Source organism: Mytilus edulis, chromosome 3, assembly GCF_963676685.1.
Source record: "Mytilus edulis chromosome 3, xbMytEdul2.2, whole genome shotgun sequence".
Taxonomy (NCBI): Eukaryota; Metazoa; Mollusca; class Bivalvia; order Mytilida; family Mytilidae; genus Mytilus; species Mytilus edulis.
The window spans coordinates 66,804,689-66,827,616 of NC_092346.1; the positions used below are offsets into that span (position 1 = coordinate 66,804,689).

General features: G+C 33.1%; 1 protein-coding gene across 2 annotated transcripts; it reads left to right on the top strand.

The window, feature by feature from the left end:
* The first annotated feature begins 332 nt into the window (after positions 1–332).
* LOC139517181 (ADP-ribosyl cyclase/cyclic ADP-ribose hydrolase-like) lies at positions 333–21,278 on the top strand. 2 transcript variants are annotated; one of them, XM_071307902.1, is made up of 8 exons: positions 335–588; positions 1,798–1,927; positions 2,758–2,845; positions 3,851–3,999; positions 5,266–5,339; positions 14,972–15,064; positions 20,211–20,297; positions 21,073–21,278. In XM_071307902.1, the coding sequence occupies exons 1-8, from the start codon at positions 428–430 to the stop codon at positions 21,218–21,220; spliced, it is 930 nt and encodes a 309-aa protein (XP_071164003.1). In that variant the 5' UTR covers positions 335–427; the 3' UTR covers positions 21,221–21,278. The 2 variants fall into 2 exon arrangements, with proteins under 2 accessions (XP_071164004.1, XP_071164003.1); XM_071307903.1 differs by lacking the exon at positions 20,211–20,297 and having other exon boundaries at positions 333–588.
* The last annotated feature ends 1,650 nt before the right edge of the window (positions 21,279–22,928 follow it).

Below are 22,928 nucleotides of genomic sequence, written 5' to 3' on the forward strand. Positions count from 1 at the left end.
AATAAAAAGATTATATGACAGAGACATAATTATATTTATTTATTTATTTGGTTGGTATATATTCTGAAGCTATATATTCGGATGCGGGATTTTCTCGCTGTATTGAAGACCAATTGTTGGCCTTATGCAGTTTTCAGCTCTTTGGTCGGGTTGTAGTTCTTTGACACATTCCATATTTCCATACTGAATGTGATGGTACATGGTTTGATTGTGTATATTACATGGGGGTGGAGAACTGTGTAAATGAGAGGGTTACATCATTCATGGGCTGTATATACTATCAATCAAACATTTACGTTGACCTGTAACTAAACCTTGAGATTTACTTAGTATATTTTCTTACCTCGATAACAGGTTTATTTTGGTGATCTAAGACGTTATCAAAATATAACCGTTAATCAGTATCATACAATCGTCTTGTTAAGTAATGGATAAATATTTTACTATAACGCTTATTTGTTCTTTTGGATATGTATTATCATATGGATGTAATAATATGCATAGAAATTATACAGAATGGGAAACCTTATTCATTGGCAAATGTCTGGCTTACAAATCTGATTACGGGACAATCTCATTTTGTAAAAGGTAAAGTTACGTTTTTTTTTCTTCTAATGCGCGCATCTTTTAAACTTTCATCATTAGTTGGGAGTTAACGACTACATAAAATGAAATTTGATAACTTAAATGACTCGAGCCGATATGTTTTAATATTTGATTCATTATATTTGAGGTAATTAAAGTATATAACAAAAGTCTATTAATGACTTAAATACGAATGAAGTCCATTTTTTAACATGTCTATAGACGCTCTTCTGTCCGAGGTCAAGGAAACTGTAAGTGTAATCACAGAAATAGTTTAATCTGCAAAAAATGCACAGAAATCCTGCCTTATTCATTTGCAAATGTCTGGCTTACAAAGATTACAGGACAATCTCATTTTGTAAATGGTATTAAGGTTACATTTTTTGCTTCTGCTGCTGTCATCTTTTAATCATAATTCGTCAATGGGAAGTTCACAACTACAATGGGGAAGGGCTGATAAGGCCCATACATGAAAATTTATAATTCTCAACAATTATTATAGACATTACTTATATAATAGTTCTTGAAAAACTGGTCATTATCGTGATATATGGACTGCCCTACAGTTTTTCAAGAACTATTATGTGTATTTCATTGAGAAACCATGTTTTGGAAAATTCTCATAAATTCAAAATGCCTACAGCGAACTCGAGTAGTTGTACGATTTCTATGGCAAAGAGTGAAGACCAGTCGCAGTAATACTGCCATTCATTTAAGTGCAATTTCTCAGTATATAAATACTTATTAATCTAGTTTTATAATTAACGAAAACATATAATAAACAATTCAACAACTTAAATATAATCATATATTTAAAACAGGAACATGTTTTATAAAAGGTACATTAACCTAAAAAGAGAAACCACACCCACCGGTCATTAACAGAGAAGTCACGCCCCAACGGTCATTATCAGACGGAAACCACGCCCCAACGGTCATTATCAGATGGAAACCACGCCCCAACGGTCATTATCAGACGGAAACCACGCCCACCGGTCATTATCATGTAAAAGTTTGTTAACGACCGGTTTCTGGTCCGTTTTTTTCTGTTAATGACCGATGGAATTTATTACTGAAGAATAATGAATGTCATGTGACCCCTTTTAATCCAATAAGAGAATCTTATTCTCAACCGATATGAAATAAATAATTGTAAAGGACTTTAAAAAATCATAAAACTTTATGAAAAAAAATTATTATTATTGTTTACAGGAATATTGACTGCCACGATTTGTGGCTGAAATTCATCAGAGGAGTAGAATTTCAATCGAAATGTAATTTCAATCAAAGTAGCTACGACGATTTTCTACGTGCAAGTGAACATGCTGTTCCGGGAAATAAGGTAGGCCATTTTGTTTTAAGTTTCATGATAATTTTTAAATGCATCCCTTTCGGTTTTGTTTACCTTTGTTTACAATCTTTAGTGTGATACATTTGATATTGAGAGTATATGCTGCACATTACTTCAGAAACTCATTGTAATGTATTTTTCATTGGATAAAAAAAAATGCTTGATTTATTTCCCTATTTATGAAAATTATGTTAAACAGGTAAGCGGGAAAATGGTTTGATTTGTTTTGGTCGTGTATGCTTAATTGATTTAAATGAATATGTAATTTTATAAAGTTGGAGATGTGTAAAGAATCTCACCAAAGAGACCAGGATTACATTTTGTATTTATGCCAAACGAGCGTTTCTTCTACAAAAGATTCACCAGTGACGGTCGAATCCACAAAAGTAAAAAGGCCAAATAAAGTACGAAGTTGAAGAGCATTGAGGACCAAAATTCCGAAAAGTTTTGCCAAATACAGCTAGGGTAGTCTATTCCTGAAACAATATAAATAATATATAAAAAATGAAGATGTGGTATGATTGCCAATGAGACAACTCTTCACAATAGACCAAAATGACACAGAAATTAACAACTATAGGTCACCGTACAGCCTTCAACAATGATGTTTTGGTTTGATTTAATAAACTGTAATGAAAAACAGGAAAGCAAATAAAATGTCCAAATAGTATACAAATTATTGCAGATTTAAAAAAAGATCGAGAGTCTTAGACTGCAGTTTATTCAAAATATTATTCAGTCTTGTATAATCATATAATACACAACGTTCACATTATGTTTAAACATTTAGAGGATTGAATAACGTTGAAGATCTATTTTAGTTTATGTTTTGGTCAGGAGTATATTCCCTTGTCATGCGCTATAGCAATAAAGGCCGACGATATTTCACTATTGCAGACACATTAACAGGTGAGCATATTGTTAATACACAAATTCAGGGTTTTTTTAATCTTTCATTTGTATATTTTGTTATTCAGTGATTTTGAATCTCTTGTAAATTAAATTTGTTTTGCTCACCTGGATATCAGTCCGTCATTCGATTCTTCGTTTTCTAAAACCAATGATAAGTCGACACGAAACTTAAAGTCGAATATTGGCGGTCCTGCAACATTTCCTTATTAATATTCAATAATTTCAATTGGTTCGAATTATCAGTGTTGGGGACTACTCGTCTCTTCTTAATATGGAGTATAAAAGTTTGGCGTAAGAAAAAATATTCGATCTGACAGGTTTAACTGCGATTCATTTTTGCCTGCCCGAGACTAATAACTGTGGAAAAGATTCTTAAAATTATTTCATATTAAGGAATATATCTTAATTAAGTAATGGGTACTGATTCTTTACTGTGATTGGCTATAGTGTTTGTCCTTTTCGGTTATATCAGATCTTTACCATTTGTATCATAATTTGGATTTTAAAAACATTTGGTATTATGCATCAATAAAGAGACAATAATTGTATAAGATGAACATGTGGTACAGTAAAGTTTGTATCTTTAGCTTTATATTACATTGCATGACTATCATACTGTCGAGAAGGTACAAAAAAAGTGACAGGAATAAAAATAATCACATTAATACCTTGAGTTTAATAAAAATACCAGATAAAAGTGAATCAAAATGCTGTTTAGAACGATACGATACAATTTTAAACCAATCGTTTTTGTTTTGTTTTTTTTCCCTTCAAATTCCACTTGTATTTGAAAAATCTTGCATGGAAAGACATTTTAAACCAACATCATTATTTAGTTGTAACCAACATCATTATTTAGTTGTATCCAAAAGACAAAGGCATAACTTAACTATAGTATACTACGACAATTTTATCTACTTGAATATCTAATATTACATTTTACAATTATATAAACATTCACATTACATTGATACCTGTACATGTATGTTAAATTATGCATAGGGTATTTACTGGATAATATGGTATGGTGTGGTAATGCAACAGAATCGGACGGTATTGAGAAAGATTTGGAAACCTGTCCAGGATTTCATACAAGTTCTCAGTGTTCACAAACTGCAGCAACAGTATTTTGGTCTGCAGCCTCGCAAAATGTAGGTATTAGAAAATATTTTTTTCTCAAATTTTATAATTACAAAGAATTATCCAAACAAGGATGTGTACTAATGTCTAAAGCCTAAATAGGACAGTAATGAACATGCGCAAGAGTACAAACACATATACCTAGAGATCAATGTTTTACTTCAATAATTTACAAGCACCTCAACCATTTATGAAGCTCTACAACCTTAAGAGTTTAATAAAGACAATGTATACGTGTAAGATATATCTACCAAGATTACAACAAATATATTTCCTTATATAAAACGTTGTATTGCTATCAAATACTGTCGAAATTACTGAAGTATAAACCATCATTTTCCAAAATTCTGCTTCATAGTTACTATAAAAGTAACACTACATACTGTTAGGTGATATGACCAGATTTAAATCCAAAGATCCATTAGAGTACATACGATTAGAGTCTGAATGCTTGCTAAAAATAACGTAATTGATTTTAAACTATTTTGTATCGAACTAAAATGATGATGCTGATACAAACTTAAGTTGAAAGATTGGTATCTTTGGTTATGTTTTATAACTAATTGGTAGACGTAACTTCTGTCTGATGTTTGTCCTCGAAGGTATTGCTATCCCAATAGTGACTGATTTTGTCTTGCAAGACATATTATCAAATATAAGACAACAACAAAAAAAAAACATGACACTAGTGCGTTAAGTCATAGAAATATCGTATTTGTCAACCAATTCGTTATTTGGACCGTAAAACTGGTAATGTCGATCTCAGTGGTTTTTCGATTACAGTCGTACATCTTATAACCATGTTGAAGCACCTTCCGTGTAAGGAGCGCACCACAGGTAAACATACAAACATGATTTGGTTGATTGAAACGATGTGTCTGTGTTTAACTCAAAAATGAGATGTCGCTGTCTTATATCTTCAGAAGCAGGAATAGTTGTCTGCTATGTAAATTTACTGATATATTAGGTGATTTTGTGTTTCTATTTCGGGAAATGTTTGTAAAGCATAAGATTCTTACCCTGTCGACGCGCCAGTTTTGCTCATGTTTGAATTGATTGCAATTCCTTCGGCTTTTCTTGTTGTTTGTTTTTGCAATCATCTGTATCTTTTCAATCGATCTATGTGCTTTGAACATAGGTTAACAGCTGTTGCCAAATTTACATAAGAGCACCACTATACAAGATGTGTATCAAACGCAAGATTCAAAATGATCTATTCAAACTTTTTGCAACACGTCTTTATCTGACGCAAATATGTATTGTTGTTTTGTTTGTAGTTTGCAAGACATGCAGAGGGGAATATCCATGTCATGATCAATGCAAGCAGAACGCCAGCTTTTCGGCCCGATTCGTATGTACCACTTTATATAATTTTAACTAGATTTAACACCAGTCTTCACGTTATTTTGAATGTTTAAATGTGCTGCAGAATATTACTAACATGCTTTTGTTTGTGGTAATCTAAACTGAAGAGAAAAACACAAGACTTCGCTAGAAAGAAAGACTAAGAGGTACAGGGCCCCTTAGGAAACAAAGACAACGTGGTACATAAGTGTTTAGATGTAGAGAATTGGCATTGAAAAAAAGGATGATGAAAAAAGAGATTGATGGGAATATAATAATTAAATTATCCCAAACAATTCAAGAAACTCACAAAGTGATTCAACTTGTTGTTTCTATATTTCAGAAAGAATTTGATAAAATTGGTTTTCGTTTACAAAAAATATTGACAAATCAAAAGCCGATAAGGGCCATTCCAAAACAAATAATTATGTCGTAATTTCGACATCGCTATGTCGTAAGTTCGACATAACAAGACTAAATGACACAGAAATTAACAGCTATAGGTCATCAAAATGCCGTCAATAATGATAAAAGCCCCCGTATAGTCAGCTATAAAAGAGGGACGAAAGATACCAGAGGGAGAGTCCCCAAAATGACAGATGTTTAACTATTTAATTCAAACGAGAATAAAAAACGGTTTTAATAATGTACAAACACAGAACGAAAAACTATGAAACACAGCAACAAACGACAACCACTGAATTACAGATTCCTGACCGCTATGTGATAATAACGACAACCTTGGTGTTTAACTTTTCACTTTTTGAAGCGATAGGAAATTCAAAATGGTCGTCAGTAAAGGCAAAGTTTGTAGCGTAAACAATTTTCTCTTTTTTTAGAGAATAATGAACACTATATACAATCAAGCTTAATTAAAGTTATTTACTTGCACCTCGAGTCTTTCACATACTAGAAATTTATTTTATAATCAAGTCAAATGAGACCCAGTTGAATAGGAGAGCAATTCAAGCTCCTTGAAGCCTCAAATTATGTTTGACATGTACATAAATTATGAAGTCCATTGAAGGTTCTTAATAAGTGAATTTTAAGCTTTTTAAGTTTTAAGTTGCGACTCATAGTGCTCAGACCAACGGACCCCTGTCCTTCATTTGTACACAATTGAATCATAATTTACTACTGAAACTTTTTTTATAACTGCATTGCTTTTGTTGGTTTTAAATGAGATTCTTCAAGCGTCCTCCCCATTGAAGCCTTATTAAAACTTTGTACCAAAAGTTCTTTTATCCACTGTTCCCCAGGACAACTATTCCTACAAACTTAGGGGGAGGGTTTGGATCCTGCTAACATGTTTACTCCCGCCATATTCTTTATGTATGCGTCTGTCCCAAGTCTTTAATTCAGTGGTTGTCGTTTGTTTATGTGTTACATATTTGTTTTTCGTTTATATTTGTACATAAAGTAGGCCGTTAGTTTTTCTCCTTTGAATGCTATTACATTTGTCATTTCGGGGCCTTTTATAGCTGATTATGCGGTATGGGGTGTGATCATCGTTGAAGGCCGTACGGGGACCTATAATTGTCAATTTCTGCGTCATTTGGTTTCTTGTGGAGAGTTGTGAGTTGAAATCATACCACATCTTCTTTCTTATATTTACTCCTCATTATATAAGGATCATCCATTCTCTAAGATTGGTCCAATATGGCCAGATAGTTCTTATTGAGAAGATTTTCAAAGCTTTTTCCATTGGAGCCTATATTTAACTTTGGACTCCAAATACTGGATCCTAATGAATCCCCTGACCTTCGCCTATCACCTAAGGAAGTTGTGTCTAGTACCCGAAGTGATATGCGAGCGATTGCTATCGCTTGATGTCCGTCGTCGTCTGCCGTAAGTGTATTTTTAAATCTCCTTCGAAACTACTGTGAAAAATTCTTTCAAAATTAGTTTGATTTTTTCGTATTGAATGTTTCCTTTACATAAGGCGTGACTCCTTAAAAGCACAGTTTGATAATATCTCGAAAACCGTTACATTTATCCCAAATCTGTCGAGGGTTCCTCATGACAAAATAGACCTATGCCGAAATTTCAGAATGATCAGTTTGACCCATATCTGAATTGTGTCCTCTAAAACATTTTTTGGATAGCTACATGTATTGTCATCACTTGGCGTCCGTCGTTTATGAACGGCAACCAACAATATGGAGACTGATACTTATAGTAAAGGCAATAGTAGTATAAATAGAAATAAAAGTAAACGGTAACTACAGACTATGACACATTACCCTTCGAGTTCTTAACACATCTTCTTGCTACATACATGCTAAATATAATAGAGGCTCCAATGAGCCTGAATTGTTCACTATTTATACGGTTCCAATTGAATTGATTATGAAATAAAGTTCTATCATGTGCAGACATATAGAGTAAATAACTTTAATATCAATCAAGCTTGATTGAATTCAGAGTTCATCATTCTCAAAAAGAAAATGAATATGTTTACTATAGGGTTTTGATACAAACTTTGTCCTCACTAGCGGCCATATTTAACTTCGGATCATGTCAAACGCAACAGCTCTTTTTAAAGACATTAATTGGATTCTAGGTACACATTGTTTTTTTATACTAAGTTTAAACTCAGTCATTTTAGTGTTCTTGAGAAGAATACTTTGAACATTTTCAAAGTCCCTTGGCGGTCATGTGTTTTAACCAATCTGTACCTATAAGTTACAAGTTACAACACTTGAATAGGACCTTATAGTGCAGACGTATATCAAGTTTGATTCAAATCTGATAAGTGGTTCTTAAAATAAAGATGAACAAGTTGTTTCCCATAATGTTTCAATGCTCACAAAGTAACAAGGCTAATGTTGTTATAATGATATAGCGATGTCGTTATTTCCAAATGTTATGTTCAAATTACGACATAGCGATGTCGTAATAACGACATGTTATGTCGAAATTACGACATAGTGATGTTGTGGCACCGTTAAAGTCCACAATTCCTCTAGAGTTCACAACAAGACTAAAGTCCACAACAAATCACCGCTAAAGTCCACAACCCCGCTAAAGTCCACAAACTTTCCGCTAAAGTCCAAAAAATAACCTCCGCTAAAGTCCACAAGTAAACGCCGTTTTTATTGATAGAAACATCAATTTTTTTTTAATCCCGTTAGTACAATACAAAGCATGGACTTTTCTTCTCAGTAGTTATTTGTTTACAAGTTTGATAAATGAAAATAAGTACAGTATATGAAAATGATTTAGTTCCATTGAATTAAATTTGATCTTTGTATTATGATGATGGCCAATTTTGGAAACATTTCTAAAAAATTCGTACAATTCATTAGTTATTAAAAGAGGGACGAAAGATACCAAAGTGACAGTCAAACTCATAATTCTAAAACAAACTGACAACGCAATGGCTAAAAATGAAAAAGACAAACAGAAAAACAATAGTACACATGACACAACATAGAAAACTAAAGAATAAACGACACGAACCCCACCAAAAACTAGGGGTGATCTATTAATTTATAACATTACAAGTATTATCGTTCATATAAATATACAAAGTTGATTTCCGTTGCTTTATGGATCTTATATAATTGATTACATTTATGTTCAAGATTTATGAAAGTCAACAAATTTAAGGTGATCTCCAACTTATATAATAATTGTTTAGCAGATAGTTTCCTCAAATAACCAGGTCAATTCTAAATAGTTCATCAAAGAATAAACCAGAAACACATTTTTACCCTAATGGCCATCATTTCTACTTTGTTTATATTTAGAATGAAAATAAGTAAAATAAATTATGCAAGATGTCCATATTGTCTATGATTATTAATTTAATGATTCTTTATTAAAAAGGAGTTTTTGAAGAACAGATCTTGTCTTTTTCAACTTTAAATGTTTATTTGTCAATGGAAATTTCAGCAGGTGTTAAACGTAATGTTAAAAATTTGAGGAAGCTACATTTTTTGTGTGTATTTGTATGGATTGTGTTTAAAAAGACTGCATTGTGAAAAATTACCTCATTAGGCACCATGCTTATAATTACATTATTATTGCATTCTTCAAGTGCTGTATTTTTTCTTCTTATTATTCTTTATTCATAATCATTTTTTGACGTAACTAGCGTACAAATCAAACGTGCCTCCTAATCTATAACATTTGAAAGGCATTCATTTTGACGCAAATCTTAATTATAACATTAGAAAAACCAACTTTTAACCAACGTTTTACGTTATTAATTTCGGTGTTGGTTATAGAAAACATCGACAAGTAATGTGCTATTATTTTCAGAACGGATAATGAAGCCAGTATGATAAATTCCAAATAAAAAAGAAAAGAAAATATTCTATGCTTTAAATTATATTTTTATCGATTAATATCGGATACCGATGCGTTGAATGCATGGGTGTCTACTATTATATAAGGACAAGTAGTTAAAAACCTTCAAAAAGAGTTAAAAACAAATATCTGTTTTCTTTGCAAAAGAAACATTTTGATATATATAACTATAAAGCAAAAAGTAATGTACAAATCGTCAAAATAAAGCGATCGCATGTTGGTCTATCAAAATGTCACAGCATCGCTATTTTGTGTTCACTATAATAGTATAGGCAACGTAACTTTTTTTGCGTTAGGGTGATTTTAAAACGCATCAATTTTACGGAGAGATTCATAAAATATGAATTTATATTATATTTTTTATTTACCTACGTTGACTGCGTTGCTCTTATCAATATAACATTATTTTTTCAATAAAACCTGATTTGAGTACATTTCAATGAGACAGCAATTCAGTAATAAATATAATACATATCTAAACCACTCTACCGGAGACCAAAGAGGAAACTTTAATATTACTTGCATCGTATATGTACAATGTACTTGTATAACATTAATATCAGTAAATAGAATATAGTTTAGTTTTTGACTTACATGTATAATGAATTTACGCAAACTTTGGCACAAAAGTGTATGTGTTGTACTATTATGTAATACTGTTTCAGGTTAGGGAAGGGTTTGGCGCCAGCAATGTGTTTAACTTCGCCACATTCTGTATGTACCTGTCCCAAGTCCGGAACATGTAACTCGTTGGCTGTCATTTGTTTCTGTATATTATATTATTTTCCCGTTTAATGTTATGTAAATATATTAGACCGTTACTTTTCTCGGTTGAATTGTTTAACCTTTTTTTAATTTTTTTTTTATTTCGACATCAAAAGTTCAATGTAGGATAAAAAAAAACTCAATTCACATAGTTTTTTCACTGACCCCCCACCCCCTACCCCCGCTCTTAATGATTGACCAATATAGGGATATATGTGTAAAATCGATTTTGCATAAACAAAACTTGCAGAATTTTAACCCACCCCTAAACTATTTAATTTAAGTTTTTTTTTTTTTTTTTTATCCTACATCGATCTTTTGATGTCGTCCCTTACTGTGAAGTATCGAATTTGCTCATTATTAAGGGACGTACGGTGAACTAAAATAGTTATAAATTCTCTGGTATAGACGAAATTGCCTCATCGGCAATTATACACATATCTTTTTTTCATTATCAGTTAAATAATTTCCGAGGTCTGGTTTGCGGAGCGATCTAAGAAGTATATCTACAGTAATCACTAGGATGTCAACACTGAGGTTGTAAATTCGATGAACCCCGCTCGAGGCAAATGCGTTCGACTCCAATCCTTACTACTTTTTTATTGTCCCGCACTCCCTTATTTGATACAATAAATTGTTATCTAATTCCTTACACTCACTTCATCTGACTTTTGGTTGAGAGTTGTCCCATTGGCAATTATACCACATCTCCTTATTTTTATATTGACTGTTTACTTATTCCGTACTGTGTACTGTGTACTATGCATTTGTTTTCGATAAAAAAAAATGCATACAATAGTTGTTTAACTTGGGAGAGTGTTTAAATCACATGCAAAATTACTCAAAGATTAATATGTATGAACTCACAAAACGCTAAATATGTTCTACGGTAACTATTGTAATAGAAAAATGCAGTTTATTTTATTTCATATAGTTTATTAGTTAATGTATGAAGTTCTACTCTGTAAACAATTTTATATGAAGTTATTGTTTAACTGTTCTATAAATTTCAAAGCGTAGGATATTTGAAATATGTCAAATAAGCACTTTTATAAACTATTGAACTTGTCAGTACAATAAAACTTCACCTGTGGCAAAATGGACCTTCGATTAATATGTCTAGCAAAGGTTAATAAAACATCTTCAACGTTCGGACAACGGTCAACCTACGTCAGCAACTGTATTTGTGTATTATACATTTATACATTTTGTCCATAACTCATTAACCATAACTTCTTTTGTGTGTTACGGTCAGTTAAGGGTTACTAGGACATTCAGAACTTAGTATATAAACTGATCAAGCCGCTATAATATCAATAGCGAGTTTCTTGATATTCTAGGTGTCAGACGATCCCGGCCTGCCTCTATAACGGCAGAAATGCCATGCACCATCATAGGCATTGTCACAGCTAGTTTTCCCCACAACATGTAAAGATCCCTACATCAGCTCTCACGCATGTAGTTCGTGTGTCGAGAGGCTAAGGGAAAGCAAACCAAGATACAGTACACGATTATCAATCAATTTCTTGTTATAATATTACCAATAAAATTGTATTAGAACGGAAACTTTCCTTAAAAGTTTATAATTTGTAAAAGTTTCAGCTCAAATCTTCATACTAGACTTTCATGTAGGCTTTTCAAAATACTAAAAAAGTATCTTTAAAAGAGAATGAAGAAAGGAAATTAACTCTGAATGCGATACCGTGAACTTTGATGTGACGTAAATGTTATCAATCATAATGATTATATTATGATAGTTCCACAATTGTTGGTGTTCGGGCTCAATGTAAGATGAATGTTACTATTGCCTTTATCCTATATCAACACCTCCAATGCTCATATACATATATTTTTTATTAGTACTGGATTTCTCAACACACAAATAAATCGGTCAGTGAATGTAAAAATCATTAAAAAAAATATTAAAAACTACATATGACGGTATTTAAAGTTGGATTTTCATATACCATTTGTTGAAAGACACAAAATTGTCTGAATATATATTTCTTTAATTAAGTCATAATTTTCTTCGGTTATTTTTGTTTTTCCCCTGATACAAATCAAATTTTGGGATAAAATATAAACTTTGTGTTATATCATCAGAAATTGATAACTAATGCTTCAAAATAAATATATTTACAAAAAAATCATCAGAAATTGATAATTAACGCTTCAAAATAATTATATTACTTAAAAAAAAACAAATAAACCTATGCGAATTCTGCTTCCATTGGTACCAATTTTGATTAAAATCCTGCATGAAATAGTCCCTAAATATTTTTTTATAATTTTCATGATACAATGATGTATAGATATATATATATATAAAACAACAAATTGTAGGTGACAAATCCATCTGGCTTGACGGTTTTTATAGTAAAGTTCTGGATATTCTAAATACGTATCTTCCAACATTATACATGTATGTACTTCCAATAATTTCAATTTCAGTGAGCATTTGAACTCAATGTCATCTTAACTGATAAAGTTACAATGTAGCGTCACTTTTGTATTCAGTTAAGCTTTTTATTTAATTTTTTGACTATTGATAAATTTGACAAATCACCCCATATGGTCAAAATACACATATATGGTCGAGCTCGTACCTAGACCGTACGAGTATACTCAAACGGTCCGAGCATACGTTCGAGTTTACTTATACGGTCCGGACCGTGCGCGTACTCATTTTGTCTGGAACATATATATATATATATACATGTAGCATTAATTTTGTTGAAATGTTTTTTTTATACTTGTACTCACCATGGGTAATACACAATACAGAACTGCATCCGCGTATAATTTATTCAATTCACCTTCAACGCATTTTGAAACAACTTACAAGTACATTTTCCTTTTAGAAAACAAAACAAACATGCAAACCAATGAGTGATGGAAATCTGCTTAGCTCCACAAAATGCATGAATGTGAGGAATTATGTATCATTATGTTGATTTCAAACAAAAACATTATGGTTCAAAGTCTATTTTTGTGATTTACGGACCGTTTTGGCTGCTGTGGAGCCTACAGACACTGAATGGATTTCTTTCTTATGTTTTATATATTTGCAAAGGAAATTTCAATGTCAAATATAGCTTTAAGATATGTCAGTGTCTCCAGCAAATACATAAAAAGAACGCATTGTTGGAGTTTCTTGTGGATGTACAATTGTTTATTAAAGAATACAAAAAGCGCACCATAGCTAGATAACTTTTTAGAAATGTTGTCTGTTTGTTAGATAGAAAATCGCAATTCAAAGATCAAATTTATTGGTATCAAAATCAGATACTGTAATCTTTTCATTTATTAAAAAATACAATTCAAGCTGATAAGAAATACTTTCCAAGAACAAAAGTCCATGCTTTTTATTAGATCTTTACTATCGGAAGTAATAAAAAAAAAGAATTGATTTTTTTATCAATTAAAATTTTTTTTGGACTTTAACGGTGCTTTTGTGTGGACTTTAGCGGAACTTTTTATTGTGGACTTTAACGGCGTTTTCTTGTGGACTTAAGCTGGAAAGTTTGTGGACTTTAACGGCGTTGTGGATTTTAGCGGTGTTGTGGACTTTAGAGGAATTGTGGACTTTAACGGGGCCACAGATGTCATTATAACGATATGCTATGTCGTAATTAGCACGACATGCTATGTCGTAATTACGACATATTCTTTTTTAATTGCCCTAATCGGCTTCCGTAAAAAACCCTTAATTTGTTTTGAATTTTGTTGTTGAAACCAAAACTATTAAAAAGTTAAATAACAAAAATACCCAACTCCTGACTTGGTTCTTAATGTATAGCATAAACACAGAAGATTCAAACGTGAATTTTAAAGTCATAATGACGGTACTGTACTGAAATTTAAAACAAATATTTCTATCAATGCAAAAATTCAAAAAAGAGAGGAGAAAAATACCAGAGGGACATCCACTAAATTATATTTAATTACATTGTTTCTGTCATTTTTACTAAAAATTCACATTAACGGAAATTACAAAAAAAAAACTTTCTGAGGATTTTTGTAACTTTTGTTCGCTGCCACTGAAAATCGAACTTCCAAATTGGAGTCCATTATTTGTAGTTTATATCAAACATATCGACTCAAAAATTCAAACAATAGCACAAAAAAAAGGGGTTGAAAAATCGAAATTTACCACCAAAGTTATATTGCTTAAATTCGTCTACAACTCATGAATGAAAACTTACATCAAATTTATCGTTTTAACATTAACAATCTTTTTAGAATACCTTTCTGTGAAAACAAATATGGGCTGAGGATATAAAATGAAAATCATCTGAATCCTTTGTAAGAAAACTGAACACCTTTGTTTCCGCTATATAAACGTATATTCAAAGTCGATATTTTAAAGTCATCCAATTGAAGTAGAAATGTTGCTTTGATATTTTTGATATCAATCACAAATTACGAACTTGAAATCGGAAGTCTGATCATCAGTGTCGGCTACCAATGTTTCACAAAATCGACGGAAAGGACTTTAGCTAGTTTTATAGTATACATTTTTTTATACCGTTGTATAACTGACATATGTTTGCAATTTAGGTACTTTACTACAAAAGAACTACCAAATATTAATGCAACAAAAGTGAAGAAAGCAACAATACTTATGGTGCATTATTTGAGTGATCCAATACTGTAAGTACGTCTGCTTTGAAGAACGGAATAAATTATTTACTTCAGGGGGATCGATTAATGTTAGTACTTCTTTGTAAGGAAAGAATTAATTATTTACTTCAGGGGGATCGATTAATGTTAGTACTTCTTTGTAAGGAAAGAATTAATTATTTACTTTAGGGGCTTCATTACTGTAAGACTGATTTGTAGAAAATGAAAAGATTATTTTCTTTAGGGGGATTAATTACTTGAAATACTGCTTGACAGGTAGGAAAATGAATTATTTAGTTTGGTGCGGTCATCCGACCCTGTAAGTACCTATTTGTGGGAAAGGAATGGGATAAGAACTTAAGGGGATCCATTCCTGGAAGTACTGATTCTTTTGAAATGAATGAAATATTATTAAGGCAGACTCATTACTGTAAGAACCTAGTAGAAAATGAAATGGATTATTTACTTGGATATAGTTTGGTTGTAACCATTGATTCACAAGTTGAGAATGCACAAATACATCACTTATGATCATGACGCCATTGTTCAAAAACTTTTCATTGAAAAAAGACGGTTTAACATAATATGTTTTCTAATCATCGCAGTTTAAAATCTAAGATTTGAAAGACCAAATCTATGAGTAAGAAAACCATCACTTTAGTTGTTTTTTCTTATGCCCGCGTCACACTGTCCCGATTTTTACGCCGATGGAAACACGATAATGGAAATTTTCAAAATCGGGACTGATCGTATCCAGATCGGGCTATTCGTAGTGCCATCTTTAACCATCGTAGAACCATCGGCCACTTTTTCTAGGCTTCGGGGACAACTTCTGGAAGGGTTCTAAATTTTTTAACATGTTAAAAAATCCCCGAAGGTGCGTCCGATGTTGAGGGTTCGTATTGAGTTCGTATCACCATCCTCACTATCGTAATGTCACCGGGAATGCATCTTTGCACATCGTATTGCATTCGTGTTTCCATCGTTTCCATCGGGCAGTTTTGACATTACGATGTCTACACGAATGAATCACGAAGATACCCGAAGGTCTTACGATGGCAACACGACTTCGTGAAGACCTCATAATCCCGTCGTGTTGCCATCGAATAAAAGTACGAAGGCGACAAGATGGAACTACGACGATATTAAATCCAGCTAAATGTAAGTTAGTCTTCGCGCTAAAATACATTTAAAGTGCCACGCGCGATATGCACTGGTCAGTCTAATACGACAGTTAAGAAAGACTTTCACAAAACATGGAGCTCATATCATATGATTCTATGAGAACAAGAAAGACGACAGCGTTGTTTCTATTAATTCAAATGCAAAGAGCAGCTATTACAGGCTCAGGATTTACTTTTACAAGTAAAATATTATTTTTTGTCAATTTTTTATATCAAGTAATATAATGAAAATCATAAACGCGCCTCGTACACCAATACTGCAGGTACACGTATATAGGGAAACCAACTTTTTCTTCATTATTCTGATTTTTTATGTATCGTCTGAGTTGTTGTCACACGAATGTTTACTCCATTTTGTTTTCTATATGTCATATTTTACCGCATTTGTTGCTTTCCCCACATCCTTCCTTTTGTCTATATTATTATGATATTCTCCTGGAAAGAGCTCTTTTTTAATAAAAGGGATCAACGAACCCATTACCTTACCTTTAAGATAGATTAGTAAACATGGGCATAATTATGGGTGATTATTCAGACTAGTGCACTCATTTTACAGTTCAAACAAGGCAATGCCGAGCGTGGCATCCCCTCGTATGTAACATATTGGGGACAAAAATGGACACTAAATTTGTATATGACACATGCAGAACATGGTAAATTGAATATGCATATTTGATACATAAACTATTTTTTTAGAAATCAACCAAAACATTCAGTAACTGGAAATACATTTAATATTGTCTTTAGAACCAGCAGGAAAAAAAATGAGCAACCAATTTCCTGTGTATTATGCTATTTCAAGGAGAAAAAACAAGTCAATCTGCATGACCTTGACCTTTGGCTTTGAACGTAAAAAATGTCAGATCATTACAAGGAGGAACAATTTACCAAATGTGGTTAAAATCTTTTTTAGCATATTGGTTTTAGAGTGTCCACAAGGGTGATATTGCCTTGTATTACAACTGCCACTGTGACCTTGACCTTTGAACTTTAAAGTCAATAGCGCTTAAGATATTCTTAACGAGTAACACCATACCAAGTTTTGAGCATTTTGGTTCTAGAGTGTCCATAACAATTTTATCTTCACGTAACTTACATGTAGTAGGCGAGGCGATAATAAACTAAGTTTTATACGAATTAGACAAAAAGATCGATTTCCCGCCATGCATGGCAGACTTGTACAGAAACGATATGTTGACGAAATTCTGTTCGTATCTTTTAGACATCGTATGGCCATCGCGCCATCATCGTAATCCATCGTGTAGCCTTCGTAATCCATCGTGTAGCCTTCGTGATCCATCGTGTAGGTTTCGGCTGAGATATGAAGCTTTAATACCCGCCTTCGGTTAACCTTCGTATGTCCATCTTTTGCTATCGTATATAATTTCGGCACCATCGTATAGACTTCGTTATTCATCGTACTTGCTTCGGTAACTTTTTTGTATTTTAACGAGATCGGGACCAACTTCGTACGAACTTACAATTTTCGCATTCGGATGTCCACCCGAATGCGAAAATTGTAAGTTCGTTCGAAGTTGCGTCACACTGTCCCGATTTTTATATACGATGGACACCCGAATGCGAAAATTGTAAGTTCGTACGAAGTTGGTCCCGATCTCGTTAAAATACCAAAAAGTTACCGAAGTAAGTACGATGAATAACGAAGTCTATACGATGGTGCCGAAATTATATACGATAGCAAAAGATGGACATACGAAGGTTAACCGAAGGCGGGTATTAAAGCTTCATATCTCAGCCGAAACCTTCACGATGGATCACGAAGGCTACACGATGGATTACGAAGGCTACACGATGGATTACGATGATGTCGCGATGGCCATACGATGTCTAAAAGATACGAACAGAATTTCGACAACATATCGTTTTTGTGCAAGTCTGCCATGCATGGCGGGAAATCGATCTTTTTGTCTAATTCGTATAAAACTTAGTTTATTATCCCCTCGCCTACTACATGTAAGTTACGTGTAGATAAAGTTGTTATGGACACTCTAGAACCAAAATGCTCAAAACTTGGTATGGTGTTACTCGTTAAGAATATCTTAAGCGCTATTGACTTTAAAGTTCAAAGGTCAAGGTCACAGTGGCAGTTGTAATACAAGGCAATATCACCCTTGTGGACACTCTAAAACCAATATGCTTCAAAAGATTTTAACCACATTTGGTATATTGTTCCTCCTTGTAATGATCTGACATTTTTTACGTTCAAGGCCAAAGGTCAAGGTCATGCAGATTGACTTGTTTTTTTCTCCTTGAAATAGCATAATACACACGAAATTGGTTGCTCATTTTTTTACCTGCTGGTTCTAAAGACAATATTAAAGGTATATCCAGTTACTGAATGTTTTGGTTGATTTCTAAAAAAATAGTTTATGTATCAAATATGCATATTCAATTTACCATTTTCTGCATGTGTCATATACAAATATAGTGTCCATTTTTGTCCCCAATATGTTACATACGAGGGGATGCCACGCTCGGCATTGCCTTGTTTGAACTGTAAAATGAGTGCACTAGTCTGAATAATCACCCATAATTATGCCCTTGTTTACTGATCTATCTTAAAGTTAAGGTAATGGGTTCGTTGATCCCTTTTATTCAAAAAGAGCTCTTTCCAGGAGAATATCATAATAATATAGACAAAAGGAAGGATGTGGGGAAAGCAACAAATGCGGCAAAATATGACATATAGAAAACAAAATGGAGTAAACATTCGTGTGACAACAACTCAGACGATACATAAAAAATCAGAATAATGAAGAAAAAGTTGGTTTCCCTATATACGTGTACCCGCAGTGTTGGTGTACGAGGCGCGTTTATGATTTTCATTATGTTACTTGATATAAAAAATTGACAAAAAATAATATTTTACTTGTAAAAGTAAATCCTGAGCCTGTAATAGCTGCTCTTTGCATTTGAATTAATAGAAACAACGCTGTTGCCTTTCTTGTTCTCATAGAATCATATGATATGAGCTCCATGTTTTGTGAACGTCTTTCTTAATTGTCGTATTAGACTGACCAGTGCATATCGCGCATGGCACTTTAAATGTATTTTAGCGCGAAAATTAACTTACATTTAGCTGGATTTATTATCGTCGTAGTTCCAACTTGTCGCCTTCGTACTTTTATTCGATGGCAACACGACGGGATTACGACGTCTTCACGAAGTCGTGTTGCCATCGTAAGACCTTCGGGTATCTTCGTGATTCATTCGTGTAGACATCGTAATGTCAAAACTGCCCGATGGAAACGATGGAAACACGAATGCAATACGATGTGCAAAGATGCATTCCCGGTGACATTACGATGGTGAGGATGGTGATACGAACTCAATACGAACCCTCAACATCGGACGCACCTTCGGGGATTTTTTAACATGTTAAAAAATTTAGAACCCTTCCCGAAGTTGTCCCCGAAGCCTAGAAAAAGTGGCCGATGGTTCTACGATGGTTAAAGATGGCACTACGAATAGCCCGATCTGGATACGATCAGTCCCGATTTTGAAAATTTCCATTATCGTGTTGCCATCGGCGTAAAAATCGGGACAGTGTGACGCGGGCAAAACATGCTAAGTAATACAAACAAAAACTAATTGAAAAAAGATTCTTGTTAAGACAAAGCGACGTACGCAGACGGAAATGACGCATATTTTGTGATATCAACCTTTCATCAATAACTAATTTCATGAATATTATGTCACTGTCCATAAACATGCAGTATTTAAGATGGAGAGCCAACTATGAAATAGAGAATTGAGATGGGGAGATTACAACAACAACAAAAACACAACGAATGCCACAAATGGGTTGGTTAAGAGATTTCAACGAAGCACACATTCTTATAAAATTTTAAGTAATAGGTCTTATTATAGTCAAAAGTTTTCTGTGTTCAACAATTCACTGTAACTATGTGAGAGAAAAAAATGTCCCATTTAGGCAGTTCTCTGACATTAATGTCGTACATCTGTTTCAGAGAAACCTGCTTCAGTGATTCAATTATTGATTTGAGAGCTAAATTTCAAGCAAAAGGAATATTTGCTGAATGCGTGGATACTCCGAGGTATGAGAAACAGTAACATTATACCATGAAAAATAATAGAATAGTGATCAACCTTAATAAGGGAACGCATGACCCTCAATCAAAAAATACACTCTGCCTAATTGTTCACATGACATGAACATTGTTTGTAAAATATATAAATGGATAAATCTATTTGCTTACAATATTTGTTTTTAAGAATAAGAAAACTCTAGATGTCTACATATTTCTTTAGAAATATACCCGTTTATAAATTGGAGATTATACAGAAACTAAGCCTTCAACTTACTCATGCAAAATTTGCCTTTAAAGGATCTTTTAATTAAGGTATCTTTTGGGTCCTCAATGCTTTTCAGATTTGTTTGGCTTTACAACTTTTTTTATCTGAGCGTCACTGTAGACGAAACGCGCGTCTGGCGTTTTAAATTAGAATCCTGGTACCTTTGATAACTATTTTTGATTATATAGCTCGTCAGTTGTTTCGAATCTTAACATCTTTGGCTTCCGAATTTATCGTCTTTGAGCGTTCAAGATAAAGGTGAATCTAGGAAAGAGCTTCGGACGCATTAGATATATAACGTGTTGTATTTTTTTTTAACGAAATGTATACATTGATGATATTTCCCATAGTGGATATATACTAGTTTATGAACACTGTGTCTTATATAATACAGACTGTAGTACATGCATGATATGAACATCATCAATAAGTACTTATATGTTAGTATTTACTTTATAAGAACAAAATGCTTAAATATCTGTCTCAATAATGTATACATGTAGTGAATTATTACAGGGATGTTGACTTGTTAATGTGTGCTGATGATCCAGAACAATCAGGGTGTCAACATTTACTATCTACATCGACAGGAGTTAAGCTGACATGTATGACATCCCATTATTATGTCTTGGTTTTAATATGTATCATAGTTATGCTTAATTAATATACGTATCTCATTATTACCTTTTATAACTATTTGGTAATAAATATTCTTTATATTGTTTAATTTTTCTGTACATATATTTACTTAATGTTTAGTGTGTGAAATAATTTGTAAGTTGTCTTATAATTATATTTAGCAAGTGCATTGAACAATATATACGTTACCTTATTATTATATTTAGCTGGTGCATTGAACAATATATAAGTTGCCTGTTATTATATTTATTTTATGGAAACATTTGTAAGTTGCATGATTATTTTATATAGTGTCAGTTGCCTTTAAGTTTTGTTTTAAGTGGTACGCAATCATTAGTACGGGGATTGGAATACTATTTGTTCTGATATTTATTGACCATTGCTCAAAACAAGTGTTTGTGGTTTTGTTTGTATACTTTTTTGTGTTTTATACATAAGCTCATTAAAAATTGCTGAAGTTTAAGATAGCCGGTTGTAACGGCTCCTTAAAGCTCATGTTTCTTTTTGTAATGCAATTATATGTATGCCAGTGTATATACAATTCATTTACTTTAATATTAAAAAAAATGAAAACACGAAACAACAAAGAAGCCTTGACACTTTCATTACAGATATTTCTATAAATGTAAATAGTATAAAAAAGAAGATGTGGTATGATTGCCAATGAGACAACTATCCACAAAAGACCAAACTGACAAGACATTAACAACTATAGATCACCGTACGGCCTTCAACAATGAACAAAGCCCATACCGCAGAGTCAGCTATAATAGGCCCCGATAAGAGTGTTCTCTTCTGTTCTGATTGTGTCGAACTCCTAGTTTTGTCAGTATTCGAATGCCTGTTTAAGCATGCGTAGTGATTTATTAAATTGAGTATAACTTAACCAGATCTAAACACCGGTACACTAATATTGCCTCCTTTAAGTATAACTCATATTCTAACTGAATACCGAGCTAAAAACAAAATCTCATTTGACCATTTGAATTGAAAAAACATAAACTTATCTAAAGCTAGGTTCACACTGCAGATCAGACCAACTCGATCAATCACGATCAAGACAAATTAAGCGATCGGGAGACTGGTGTCACTCAATCGACATGCATGTTCGGGTGGGGTACCTTGGTCGCCATCGGTCTGACTTTCTATCCGAGAGTTTTTGACATGTCAAAAACATTCGAGTAAGGATCGAGAAGCCTGTAACTCGAGAAGAGATCGAGAATTTGTCGAGTAGCGGTCGAATTGATCGGGAAAGGATCGGGAAGAAATCGAGTTTGGTCGGAATACAAATAGTTTACCAATCAGTATTCGATCATTTCTATCTTTACTCGACTTATATCCGATCATTTCCCGATCAACGTCAACCTGTTCGATATGAAGTCCAGATTAACTCGACCAATGCCCAATTGCTTCTATATTTTTTCATCCCAGACCAACTCGCCAAATAACCGATTTCTACGCGACCACTTTCGACCACTATTCAATCTCTACTCGGCCATTCACGATTCTCTAAAAATGAGTGCAGCTCTGATTAACTCTCATAACCTTGCTTCTGCAAAACTATCTTGTCACTATTTATTTTTTAACCATACACAAATTCCTCCATGTACAGTACACGTCTGTTTTTTTGCAAGGAGGAGTAAATTTTAAAAGAGAAACAACAGATACCAAGGGAACAGTCGAACTCAAAGGTCGAAAACAAACCGACTCAGCTATAGCGAAAAAAAAGCCGA